This window comes from Scyliorhinus canicula, chromosome 8 (assembly GCF_902713615.1).
Source record: "Scyliorhinus canicula chromosome 8, sScyCan1.1, whole genome shotgun sequence".
In the NCBI taxonomy this organism is placed as follows: Eukaryota; Metazoa; Chordata; class Chondrichthyes; order Carcharhiniformes; family Scyliorhinidae; genus Scyliorhinus; species Scyliorhinus canicula.
In genome coordinates, this window is record NC_052153.1 from 148,799,451 (window position 1) to 148,813,263 (window position 13,813).

The 13,813-nt window shown below is 43.7% G+C and overlaps 1 protein-coding gene across 4 annotated transcripts in view; it reads right to left on the reverse strand.

The window, feature by feature from the left end:
* ccdc125 (coiled-coil domain containing 125) overlaps positions 1 to 13,813 on the reverse strand; it is an 83,610-nt gene that overhangs the window by 69,568 nt on the left and 229 nt on the right. For 3 of the 4 annotated variants that reach the window (XM_038805404.1, XM_038805402.1, XM_038805401.1), the window contains exon 1: positions 13,552 to 13,756. The exons of the other annotated variant lie outside the window; for it this stretch is intronic. In XM_038805404.1, coding sequence (XP_038661332.1) covers positions 13,552 to 13,582 — 31 coding nt within the window. In that variant the 5' untranslated portion in view covers positions 13,583 to 13,756. Of the gene's footprint in view, positions 1 to 13,551; positions 13,757 to 13,813 lie in introns of those variants that run through there. 4 annotated transcript variants of the gene reach the window in all.

The window sequence follows — 13,813 nt, forward strand, 5'->3', positions numbered from 1 at the left end:
CACAGAGGCAGAGGCATCAGGGGGGTTAGGCGTTGCCGAATCTGCTTCATTTTTATTGGGCGGCAAATGTGGATAAGGTGCGGCGATGGTGGGAAGGAGAAGGGATAGAGTGGGTTAGCTTGGAGGAGGAAACTTGTTCAGGGGTCCTGTTTGAGGGCTTTGGTGATGGAGGCGTTGCCAATGGCTCCGAGCATATATTCAGGGAGCCCGGTGGTGCAGTCCACGGTGAAGATATGAAATCAGTTGAGGAGGCATTTTAGGGTGGAATGGATGTCGGTGCTAACGCGTTGTGCGAGAACCATGGGTTTAATCTGGCGCGGGGGGGGGGGGGGGGGGGGTGTGGACAGTGCATACAGGAGGTGGAGCGAAGTGGGGCTGGTCAAGGTGAGGGATTTGTATTTGGAGGAAGGGTTTGCCAGTTTGGAAGAGATAAGGGAGAGGGTAAAGCTGCCGAGGGGGAGTGAGTGCAGGTATCTGCAGGTTAGGGACTTTGCGCGAAAGGTCTGGAGAGGGTTCCCTAGGTTTCTGGGATACACCCTGCTGGAGTGACTGATGCCTCCAGATGTGGAAGAGGAGGGAAGAATTGGGAATATATACAAGTGGCTGGGGAGCAGGGAAGCGAGCGGGTGGTCAGATCAAACGGGAAGATCAAGGAGAAATGGGAAGGAGAGTTGGGAGGAAAGATCATTTGGGGAGTATGGAGTGAGGCACTGAGTAGGGTAAACGGGACCTCCTCCTGTGCAAGGATGAATCTGATATAGTTTAAGGTGGTGCACAGGATGCATATGACTTGGGGGAGGATGAGCGGGTTCTTCCAGGGGGTAGCAGAGGAGTGTGAGAGGTGTGGGCAGGGGCCAGCAAATCATGCGCACATGTTTTGGGGTTGCAAAATTGGGAAGATTCTGGGCAGGAGTGTTTGAGGTCTTAGCCAAGATAGTGGAAGAGGTCACCCTTTGCTGGTGATATTTGGGGTTTCAGAGAAGCTCATGGAGAGGAGGAAAGCCGATGTTGTGGCCTTCACCTCTCTGATTGCACAGCAGCAAATTCTGCTGGAGTGGCGGTGGATATCGCCACCAGGGACAGCGGCTTGGTTGGGTGACTTCCTGCGGTTGGAGAAGATAAAGCATGAGTTAAGAGGCTCTGCAGAGGGGTTTGAGAAAAGGTAGGGGATGTTTGTGACCGTGTTTGAGGAGCTGTTCGTTGTGGTGGGCAGGTGCCCCCCCCCCCCCCCGGGCGGGGGGGGGGGGGGGGGGGGGGGTTTAAAAATGGTAAAAATGTTGGACAGACTATATAGTTGATTGTTGGGAAGCATGGGGTGTATATTTGTTGTAACCTGTTTTGACACATGTTTGTAATAAAATACATTTTGTTTTAATTAGGTGCGATTCTGCGATTGGACAATATTTGTTAAATAATTCTCAGTGTGCTCAAATTTGCACTGGCAACCAATTTAAGATAGCCAATCAAGCCTGCAGCGTGGTGCATTGGCGTGTACTGGAAGCTACATATATTAATATACAAGGCCCTGTACTTTGCAGACAGAAAGAACATATACACCCATATTTCAACTGAACAAAAAGTGACAGCCATTCACTGATTCATTTCCTAGGGCAATGCCTTGACCAATCGGGGTCAAGCTGCCTGGTTTAAATTTCATACAATGCTTGGCAGTTATTTGTCAGTCACCATAAACTGCATTGCCTGCAATGCCTCTACCAGAGTCCACTTGCCAATAAATCATCATTCTCTTCTCATAGTTTAAATTGTTGTTTTCCCCTTATACTGGTATTCTTGCAAAGTGCCCATAATGATACATTGAACCACGCCTGAAGCGCTCTATAGCTGTCCCTTTGGCATTCAACTGGCCATTACTACTATTCCAATTTTATCTTATGCTGACATAGGTGTTTTCATCTAGACACTACCTGTCTTTAATCCTTATGTTGCATTGGTGCTGGTGTCAATATCTGAACTTTACTTAAATCTGGCAATGATCCAGTCTTCTATTTTTTTGTGTCAGTGTGAAATGTCTCATTCGTTCCACATCGGCTGAAGTAAATGACTGTGCCAGGAACTGTCTGAAGATAGCAGACAACTAATCCAACGGGGTCTCCTTCTCCAAGGACCAAACAGCAATTGAAACCAATTGTCTGTCCAATTGTGACATTTTAGCACAATCCAGTAATGTAAACACTAATACCGATCCTCAACTTGGTTTGCGTCAATCTTCTTTTTAATTGCTGAAGTCCATGACATATTAATCCATGGAATGACCATCTTTTTTTCTGAAATCTATCAAATTCTAACAATGCCTAATTAGCGTTTAACAGATATCTCTTTTGTCGATTTCAGATGTGAACTATAATAGAAGGTCCAAACTTCCTTCAATATTCAATGGATGGGAATCCATCTCACAGAATACTTTATGTCTGATTTTACTTCTATATATACAATGCCATGGGAATATCATGTTTTCTCTATGGTGGGCATATAATCCATGTCTACATATCCAATTCATTCTACCACTGTCATATTGTTCAGACAGATTATCAAAGTGTCATCATACCCCAACAATTTACACTTGCTTTCTCCCATTTTTGAAATGGTCACTAGGATTTTAATTTACCAACTAAAATGTTCTATTAGTTTTCAATCCCCACCTTTGGGCAACCATCTCTGCTACGATTTTCCATTTCAATAACCAGATGGTGAAGAATAGAACTGGAATCAATGTTTTACATACTTTTTACTTAAGAGTTACACGTTAAAAGCATGCACCACCCAACTCAACAACCACAGTTTCCATCTGCTTCTATTTATGGGGGCACTAGTGAATCCCCAATTAATGTCTACCACCCGCATACAATGGAATACAACTAATACCATTACTTCTTTCTGAGTTCCAAGGGACTTCATCTTAGTGGTTATTCATCATGGAAAAGCCTTGACAATGAATGACAAGCTATTTCTCTTGTGGAGAGGCCTATAGGACACACAATCATTGTGCCCAACCCTTTCCTTAGATGGAATCCAGCGAGTGGAGGAATTTGACTGCAAGCAGCTGAGACACCTTTTTCTGGCATTTTTTACCTGATTTGAATAGGCATTTTCACCCTCTGCTAAGTAAAATATTTTGCATTCATCGTGGCCGTCATGAAATCCATTTTATAGATTATTTAGGTTAACGAGGGCAGATCAATCAAGATTCACTGCATCCCAATTTTTACTTTGCTTTTTCAAAGTAGAGATATTAAAAGAAGCCTGGCTTCATCACTGCACTGCCCAACCGTTTTAGTTTATGCCCTTATTCCTGAAGGCATTGACTGCCTCCCTGGAGGGCATTACAACAGGTAGGAGTCACCTTCTAGTACCGCAACCAAGAGGTCATTCTTATTGAAATTGACCGCAAGAACTGACAGGCTCTCTGACTTTGTAGCATGTCAAAACCAAATCTGAACCCTCAGGCTTACCCAGTAAGCATAAGTAAACTATCAGGCATTAAGTTGCCAGAGCACAGCTATGGGCAAATCAACATAATTAAACATTGAAATTACTGCCAATATGGAAAATCATTCTAATGTATTTGATAGTTAGCAATATGCTCATTCAGCACACAGACCGCTTACATTTGAAATATTCCCTTTTGATCTACTATGTCCATGCACACAGGAATCAAGACCAAGCACAGCATTCAGGAAAAGCAGGGTGATGGAGCAGGGGAGAGAATTGGACTGAGGAGGGGGAGCAGGAGGAGTAGGGCAACCAAGATAAGTTCCACCCAGGCCCCAGCTTTCAGATTAATGGAAGGAGGACAATAAAAGTTCAGTGTTTCACGATGCTTAAATTTGTGAATTTTCAATACAAGGGGTTGAACAAGTCCATTCCAGGACCAAAACTGGGCGGGGGGGTGGGGGGACTATATTTCACAGTGGGGGCTTTGGTCTTGGGAGGGGTGCGGGATGTGGGAAGGTGCTCTGATGTTTTTGTTGAGCATCAACTCCACCCTTTACAGGGTGGATGTTTTCCGATTCACGAGCCACCCATTTTCCTGCGATTATTTGTCAAGGTTGCCATTTATGGTGTCAGAGTGGGTAAACTGTATGATCTATAAATTAGCACATCAAAAATTACTCCACTAAGGACAATCCGTAAGCAGTACAGCAATCTACTCAAGTTCAAAGTTGTTTGGGTGGGAGGGGGAAGAAAGGCACGGCAATTTTGGTAGGTTCTTACAGCATTTAAGACACCTGTCTACTTTTGCAGATTGTTTTATCAGCAATTAGTTGCTTCTCAGACAGGTTAGAACTGTTGAAATCCTGTCACAATGAAGGCTCTAGTTGAATGTTGGAGCAGCTATTACTAACTGGGGAGAGAAAATGCTGGAAAATCTCAGCAGGTCTGGTAGCATCTGTCGGGAGAGAAAAGAGCTAACATTTAGAGTCCAGATGACCCTTTGTCAAAGCCCCAGCAGATTCCAGCATCCACAGTAATTTGCTTTTAGTCAGTGTTACTAACTGGGGAAGGTTCAGGTATTATTCTTAAATTTATATCAGAACCCGTTTCTACCTGTGTCAGGGAAATTAAACTGAAACCTGTGCTCTCTGAGTTTTGTGAATAAAGCTATGTTAAGGATATCTGTGTAACGGGCTAGATGGGGAGATTTCACCACTAAAACAAGAAAATAAGAAAAATCAGTGTTAAATGCAGACACTTATACCAGGTAATGTGGTATTGGACTTTTTAGTACATTTTGAAATAGCATGTTGCAACAAACTCAGAAACTTTAATATACAATAACTGTAAGTCAACTCATATCTGAATCAGCAACTCCAAGTTAGGTTTTCTTGATCAGCATTTATGTGCCAAAATAAATTTTAAAATCTAGAAATTCAGAAATTATTTAAATTAGCAGAAGAGCTTCCAACGCCTTTTTAATTTTACCATAATGGCTTTCTACTTGTCCCTTTTTAACTCTGCGCACCTACATCCCCGCCCCCTGCATCTAGATCTCAAATCTTCAGCCATGTCTTTGTTAACTACAGTTTTGGTGATTCCACTGCTCTCCTGCCCAGCCTCCCATTCTCCTTACCTTCAGCTCATGCAAAACTCTAATCCTAACCCGCCCAAGTCACTCTTACATGGAGCTGACCTAGCTCCATGTTTTTTTGCCATACATACGTTGCAATCAATTGAGCAGTTTGGGTGTTATTTTTGGTCCTTTGGCATGTACCTGTTCAGTTATTTTCTTATTCTTTCCCTGCTATCATGGATGGCTTAGTTTACCAACACTTCAAATGTACCATGTTCTTCCTCCTGCACAAATCACTCCATAGTTTCACACTCCAGTTTCTCTATTTTTTAAATTTATTCATTTGGTGGGATTCGCAGACAAAGTCAGCATTTATTGTCTATCCCTGATGTGCTGAGTGGTTGACTGGGCCATTTCAGAGGACACTTAAAGAGTTACATCTTGGCCACATCAGGTGAGGAGGACAGATTTCCTTCTTAAAGGATATTAGCGAACCAGATGGATTTAGGCAATTGGGTAGTTTCATGGTCATCATTACTGACACTTATTTATTTAAGAATTAGTTAATTGACCAAATTAAAATTCCCCAGCTACCGTGGTGGGATGTGAACTCAAGTCTCCGGATGATCAGCCCAGGTCTCTGGATTATGGATAAAAGCAAATTACTGCAGATACTGGAATCTGAAATACAAAAAGAAAATACTGGACAATCTCAGCAGGTCTGGCAGCATCTGTGGAGAGAAAAGGGAGCTAACATTTCAAATCTGGATGACACTTTGTCAAAGCTAGAGAGAATTGGAAATAATACATTAATATGCCTTAACATAAACTTTTTCTCTTCCTTTCAGGTGTTAAGGAACTTACTGATACCAATGTACATCCAGGACCCTCCACCCTTCCTGTCCCTCAGACTCTGTCCTTTCTAACCCCAACCCTTGCCTTATATTTACTATTTCCTCTGACCTTCCCCTCTCAGAGGCTGAACATGCTGTACTCCGCTTCATACCCAAATGCCCCCACTTCAACAAAGCTCAGGCTCGGCATGATGCTGAACTCTTCTTTTGTTGCCTTCTGCACCTTCCCATGCAATCGCAAAGGTGTAACACCTGCTCCTTTACCTCCTCTTTACTCACCATCCAAGGGCCTAAACACTCTTTTCAGGTGAGGCAGAGCTTCCCATGCTCCTCCTTCAATCTGGCCTATTGCATTCGCTGCTCCCAATATGGACTACTCTACATTGGAGCTTTGTGAAACGCCTTTGGTCCGTTCGCAAGCTGCATCCAGACTTGCCTGTCGCTTGCCATTTTAACTCATCGTCATGCTCTCCTGTCCACATGTCCATCCTTGGCCTACTGCAATGTTCTAGTGAAACCCAATGCAAACTGAGGGAACATAACCTCATCTTCCGAATAAGCATGTTACAACCTACCAGAGTTAACATTGAGTTCAACAACTTTAGACTGAACCCTCTCCTCCACTTTCACCCTGTTTTTATTTCCATCAATCCATTTTTCCCTAGCCATGGTCCCCCCCCTCCTCCACCCCACTTGAGCTATCTGTTCCTAGTTGTACTTTGATATACTGCTTACCATTGTTCTGTCATTAACATATTATAATCTCTTTATGTGCCACTATCAGCATCCTTCTTTACCATGATCACCATTTACATTCCTTTTGTCTTTCTATCCATGACATCTTTGTCAATCTCCATCTATCGTTGGCTCTCCGCCCAGCCCCACTGCTCTACTCCCACCCCCACCCCCAACAACAGTACAAATCTGATCCTATTTGCAGTTCTCTCTAGCTTTGACAAAGAGTCATCCGACTCAAAGGAAAAAGAACAAAGAAAAGTACAGCACAGGAACAGGCTCTTTGGCCCTCAAGCCTGCACCGACCATGCTGCCCATCTAACCTAAAAGTCGACCATGCTGCCCATTGACCCTAAAACCTTCTATACTTCCGGGGTCCGTATCCCTTTATTCCTATCCGATTCATGTATTTGTCAAGACGCCCCTTGAACGTCACTATCGTAGCTGCTTCCACCACCTCCTCCGGCAGCAAGTTCCAGGCACCTATTACCCTCTGCCTCACACATCTCCTCTAAACTTTGTCCCTCGCACCTTAAACCTGTGTCCCCTAGTAATTGACTCTTCCACCTTGGGGAAAAAGCTTCTGACTATCCACTCTGTCCATGCCCCTCATAATTTTGTAAACTTCTATCAGGTCGCCCCTCAACCTCTGTCATTCCAGTGAGAAGAAAATGAGTTTATCCAACCATTCCTCATAGCTACTGCCCTCCATACCAGGCAACATCTTGGTAAACCTCTTTTGTACCCTCTCCAAAGCCTCCACATCCTTCTGATAGTGTGGCAACCAGAATTAAACACTATATTCCAATTGTGGCCTAAGGTTCTATAAAGCTTGACTTGCCAATCGTTATACTCAATGCCCTGTCTGATGATGGCAAGCATGCCGTATGCTTTCTGGACTACCTTCTCTACCTGCACTGCTACTTCGTGACCTGTGGACCTGTACACCCAGAACCCTCTGTCTGTCAATACTCTAAGGGTTCTGCCATTTACTGTATATTTCCCACCTGTATTAGACTTTCCAAAATGCGTTACTTCACATTTGTCCAGATTAAACTCCATCTGCCATCTCTCCGCCCAAGTCTCCAACCGATCAGTAAACTGCTGTATCCTCTGATAGTCCTCATCACTATCCGCAATTCCACCAAACTTTGTGTCATCCGCAAACTTACTAATCAGACCAGTTACATTTTTCTCCAAATCATTTTTATATACTACAAAAAAAAGGTGCTCGCACTAATCCTGCGCGAAACATCACGAGTCATAGCCCTCCATTCAGAAAAGCACCTCTCCACTGCTACCCTCTGCTTCTATGACCAAGCCAGATCTGTATCTATCTTGCCAGCTCACCTCTAATCCCAAGTGACTCCATCTTCTGTACCAGACTGCCATAAGAGACCTTGCTGAAGTCCATGTAGACAACATCCAGTGCCTTACCTTCATCAATCATCTTTGTCATTTCCTCGAAAAACTCAATCAAGTCATTGAGGCACGACCTCCCTTCACAAAACCATGCTGCCTCTCACTTCTACGTCCAATTGCTTCCAAATGGGAGTAAATCCTGTCTCAAAGAACCCTCTCCCAATAATTTCTGTACCACTGATTATCAGGCTCACTGGCCTGTGATTTCCTCGATTATCCTTGCTACCCTTCTTAAACAAAGGAACAACATTAGCTATTCTCTAATCCTCTGGTACCTCACCTGTAGCCAGTGAGGATACAAACATTTCTGTCATGGCCCCAGCAATTTCCTCCCTTGCCTCCCTCAGTATTCTGGGGTAGATCCCATCAGGCCCTGGGGACTTATCTACCTTAATATTTTTCAAGACGCCCAACACCTCCGCCTTTTTGATCTCAATGTGATCCAAATTATCTACACAACCTTCCCCAGACTCATCATCCACCAAGTCCTTCTCTTTGGCGAATACTGATGCAAGGTGCTCATTTAGTACCTCGCCCATTTCCTCTGGCTCCACGCATAGATTCCCTCCCCTGTCCTTGAGTGAGCCAACCCTTTCCCTGGCTATCCTCTTTCTCTTTATATACGTGTAAAAAGCCTTCGGATTTTCCTTAATCCTGTTTGCCAATGACTTTTCGTGACCCCTTTAGCCTTCCTGACTCCTTTTCTGAAGTTCCTTCCTGTTTTCCTTATATTCCTCATGGGCTTCATCTGATCCCAGCCTTCTAGCCCTTACAAATGCTTCCTTTTTCTTTTGGACTATGCTCACAATAGCCTTTGTTATTCAAGGTTCTCAAAGCTTGTCACACTTATCCTTCTTCCTCACAGGAACATGCCGGTCCTGAATTCCTATCAACTGACATTTAAAAGCTTCCCACATGCCAGATGTTGATTTACCCTCACACATCTGCCCCCAATCTATAGTCTTCAGTTCCTGCCCAATATTGATGTAATTAGCCTTCCCCCAATTTCGTACCTTCATCTGAGAACTACTCTTATCTTTCTGCAACAGTACCTGAAAAAACGTACTGAATTATGGTCACTTTACCCGAAATGTTCCCCTACTGAAACTTATACCACCTGGCCAAGCTCATTCCCCAATTCCAAATCCAGCACGGCCCGTTTCCTAATTGGATGATCTACATATTGTTTCAAGAAGCCCTCCTGCATGCTCCTTACAAATTTTGCCTTATCCAAGCTCTTAGCACTACGCGAGTCCCAGTCAATATAGGTGATGTGTTAGGCAGGTTGGTTCGACGTTGAGTGCAACTGGATGCAGGGAAGCTAGAAACAAACGTCTGACACACGAGATGATCCAACACTGTTTTATTTAACTATGGACTGCTGTACATGTTCAGCTGTGGGTTGACACTCTACTAATTCAACTGATGACCTCCTACGGGCTTGACCAGACTTACTAGCTACCGCATGGTAATAGTGCTCACTGGCTTGTGCACTCTGACTGTCTCAGTAGCTGGGTCCTGAGAGAGGGAGAGTCTTAATGCCCTGTGGGCTTTATAGTGGTGGTGACCTGTCTGGTAATTGGCTGTTCTGTGTTGTGTGTTCATTGGTCATCCTGTGTGTCAATCACTGCCTGTCTGCATCTCATTATATACATGAGTGGATATTATGACAATAGGGGGGAGTTAAAATCATCACAACAATCCTGTTGCTTTTACACCTTTCCACAAAATGCCTCCATACCTGATCCTCTGTCTCCCGCTGCCTGTTGGGAGGTCTGTAGTAAACCCCTAACATTGTGATAGCACCCTTCCAATTCTTGAGCTCTACCCATATTGCCTCGCTGCATGAGCCCTCTTGGGTGTCCTCCCGCAGGACAGCTGTGATATTCTCCTTATCCAGTAGTGCAATTCCCCCACCCCTTTTACATCCCCCTCTATCCCACCTGAAACATCCAAATCCTGTAGCTGCCATTCCTGTCCCTCCCTCAACCAATTCTCTGTAATGGCAACACATCATAGTTCCAAGTTCTAAGTTCATCTGCCTTACCTGTTATACTTCTTGCATTGATAAGTGCACTTCAGATCACCAGTCTGTGTTTTGCAACATCTCCCTGCCCGTTCCTCCTCGGAGTCTTACTGGCCCTATTCTCTAGTTCTCCCTCAGTTATTTCACCTTCTGACCTATTGCTCTGGTTCCATCCCCCCTGCCACACTAGTTTAAACCCTCTCACATGACACTAGCAAACTGCGCTGCCAGGATATTTATCTCCCTCCAGTTTAGATGCAACCCGTCCTTCTCAAAATGTTTTCTCCCTTCTCCCTCCACAGATGCTGTCAGACCTGCTGAGCTTGTCCAGCATTTTCTGTTTTTGCTCTGGATTAAGGAGCCAGTTTGTAACCACCATGCCCCCAGCCTCATCAGCCCTCCAAACCCTCCATTTTTCTAATTCTGACCTCCTTCCATTGATACCACCATTGATGGTCGACACTTCAGCCCCTCGGCCTCGTTTTCACTCCATAAGGCCATCTGTCTCTCCATATCCTTTAATCCTTTAAAAACTCTCCTGAAAGCCCATCTCCATGACCAAGCTTTGAGTCACCATCTGTATTTTTACAGCACCACTGTGCCACGTTTTAAGTCACTTTGCTGTATCAGTGTTGTTGAGACTCATTCAACAAAGCAACGTAAAACATGCCATTAAGTAGGGAATCTCCAATAATCGAATAAAGCCATTCTTACACTATAATTTTACTTCACTAATTCATTCTACTGACTTCCAATGTAATGTTCTTCATCAGCCAATATCTAAAAAAAAAACCCGTAAGAACGCATAACCCAAGTGAGCTAAAGAAATGAAGTAAAGTGCCTTTAATGGAAATATCACCGATAGCAAATTTGAAAAATGAAATAATTTTTTATTTGCTTAGAACTCGATTAAATTCCAGCATACTGTGGTGCTACAAATTCATTGAAACAGTATCAATGCTCTTCTAACATTCAAGATTCAGGATTGCCAAGTTTATCAGAGCCCATACTCAAGTTTCAACTGTTTGAAAACAGAATATTCTGCATCCACATCCCATCAATAAATGCACATTAACCTTCTTTTGCATATGATGTAATGCACTGGCAAAACCTGTTTGCAAACAGAAGACAGCCAGACTTCGGTAAAACTCAGAATTCAACAGATCCAGTAAAAACAAACAGAACGGCAGCCTTCAATTTGTAACATCACAGAAACAGAAAAATAAAGTATTGCAAAAATCTTCCAAGGTGGAAAAGCAATAAAATTAGTCGTGGCTTTACAAATGTGAAAAAGACAGCCACTATTATCAGCGGGGCCCGGAGAATTGTCGGGGAGGCAGCCGCAATGGCCCCCCGACCGGCAGGGCGTGATTACCGCCCCTGCCCAAAAACCGGCGCCGGTGAATATGGCAGCCGCCGTTGGAGCGGCGGGACGGGATTCACGACGACTCCCCCCCCCCCCCCCCCGGGATTCTCTGACCCAGCATCCCGCCCCTGGAATTCCCTCCCTATGTTTCACGACTTTTCTTCTCTCCTTTAAATGAATCCTTAAAAGCTACTTCTTTGACCAAGCCTTTGGCCATCTTGCTAAATATTGCCGTATAGAGCTCACTGTCAACAATTAAGTGATTTGGAACATTTCATGATCTTAAAAGTGCCACTTAAAACCATAGCATCGTCGTAAAGGAGAGATATAATAAGCTAGTTAAGTTTTAAGCAGAAATGATGGTGATATAATTAACAAAGTGGCCTAGTTATTTCCATGAGTAATTTACAGAACTTTTAAAGCACAGTAACTTTTCTGAGGTTTCTAAGGCCTTTTGGCTAAGATGAGCGTGTGGTCAGGTGTAATGCCTGGATCTGGTATGTCTCTCTTGTGGGAACCATGAATTGGATTCAATTTGAATTGGTTTTTGGAGCAGGCAAGGAGCTGGATTAGGGATTTGCCCCTGACCACATTCTGAGCCCTGGCTTTGTAACACAGATAAAGTAGTTTTAAAAAATGAAAGAATTTTTCAAAAATTAATTTAAGGGATGAAGGCATCGCTGGTTAGGCCAGCATTTATTGCCCATCCCTAATTGCCCTTCAAAAGATGGTTGTGTTCTGCCATCTTGAACTGCTCCAGTCCCTGTGGTACAGGTACACCCACAGTGCTGTTAGGGAGGGAGTTCCAGGATTTTAACCCAGTGAGAGTGAAGGAATAGTGATTTCTAAGCTAGGGTGGTGAGTGATTTAATAATAATCTTCATAGTCACGAGTAGGCTTACATTAACACTGCAATTAAGTTACTGTGAAAAGCCCCTAGTCACCACATTCTGGCGCCTGTTCAGGTACACAGTGGGAGAATTCAGAATGACCAAATTTACTAACAGCACGTCTTTTGGGACTTGTGAGAGGAAACCGGAGCATCCAGAGGAAACCCACGCAGACCCAGGGAGAACATGCAGACTTTGCACAGACAGTGACCCAAGCCGGGAATCGAACCTGGGAACCTGGAGCTGAGAAGCAACAGTGCAACCCACTGTGCTAACATGCTGCCCTTGGAGGGGGAGTTGGACTTGGAGGGGAACCTCCAGGTGGTGGGGTTCCCAGATATCTGCTGTTCTTGTTCTTCCAGGTGGGAGTGGTCGTGGGTTTGGAAATTATACAGGAAAATTAATCATCACACACAACAGGATAAAGTTGGAGTAAAAACAAATTTTAAAAACATTTCTGAAGCGTATCTTTCTCCTTCAGTTATTAGCTCAACTGCATCACATATTTTGGGCAATAAATAACTAAACCTGCAACAAAGTTATGTTTAATCTAGATTTTGAACAAAAAATGATTACCACCTTGATGAATAAGGATGAACAAAAGCCTTCAAGTCATCAAGAGGCAAACAAATTGTCACATTATAATCATAGGTGATTTCAGTGTTTAAGAATCCAGTGGCAGACAACAGAAAACGGAAAAAGGTGAATTGTTGTAGAAACAAAATAAGCGCCTATGCACGTTAAAACTTTAGTCCTGGACTTTCTGATCAGTCAATGGTCCTATCCCATTGGCAGAGGACTAAGGCATTGCATAATCGGACACTTATTCTGAAGCACAAAAGCTTGCATTTTGCATCTTTAACATAGCAAAACAACCCAATATGTTGCACAGGAACATACTCTGAAAGAAAGATACTCAGTGGGAGGAGCAATTACCACAGGAAATCAAACGCTTGGTCATTGGTCAGAGAGTTAGGACTTAAGGAGCCATGAAGTGAGAGGTTTCGGAGAGCTGAGGGCCAAGGTGGGGGTGGATGACACAACACAACACATAAAACTCTTGTCAGAGTGTTCGGGCTGGGTAAGGCTATAGAGCGATCGGATGGAGCAAGGCCATTGGAGAATTTGGGAACACGTTGAGAATTTTAAATTGGAGGAGGTTTCTGTGGATGAGGAGCAAATCAACATCTGATCAATCGGATATTATATGTATTTACTTGTATACTTACACTTGAGGATAATGAATCTCACTCTAAACATTCCCTGACAATGTGGTTAATTTACATCACTGATGTGTCGGCAGTGCAGTTTGTTGGGTCAATCTCAAAATGCCAGGTTGCAGAAACAACAGCCGGCTTCAATAATCTGTACTTCAACTAAACAGATAGGCGACAACCGATGCCTCTTGCTAGGTCAGAAACAAATCTTTCTCTTTCCGACAGACTGCAGGGCGGAAGGAAGAAGTAAGTTGCGGCTGAATGAAGATTAAAG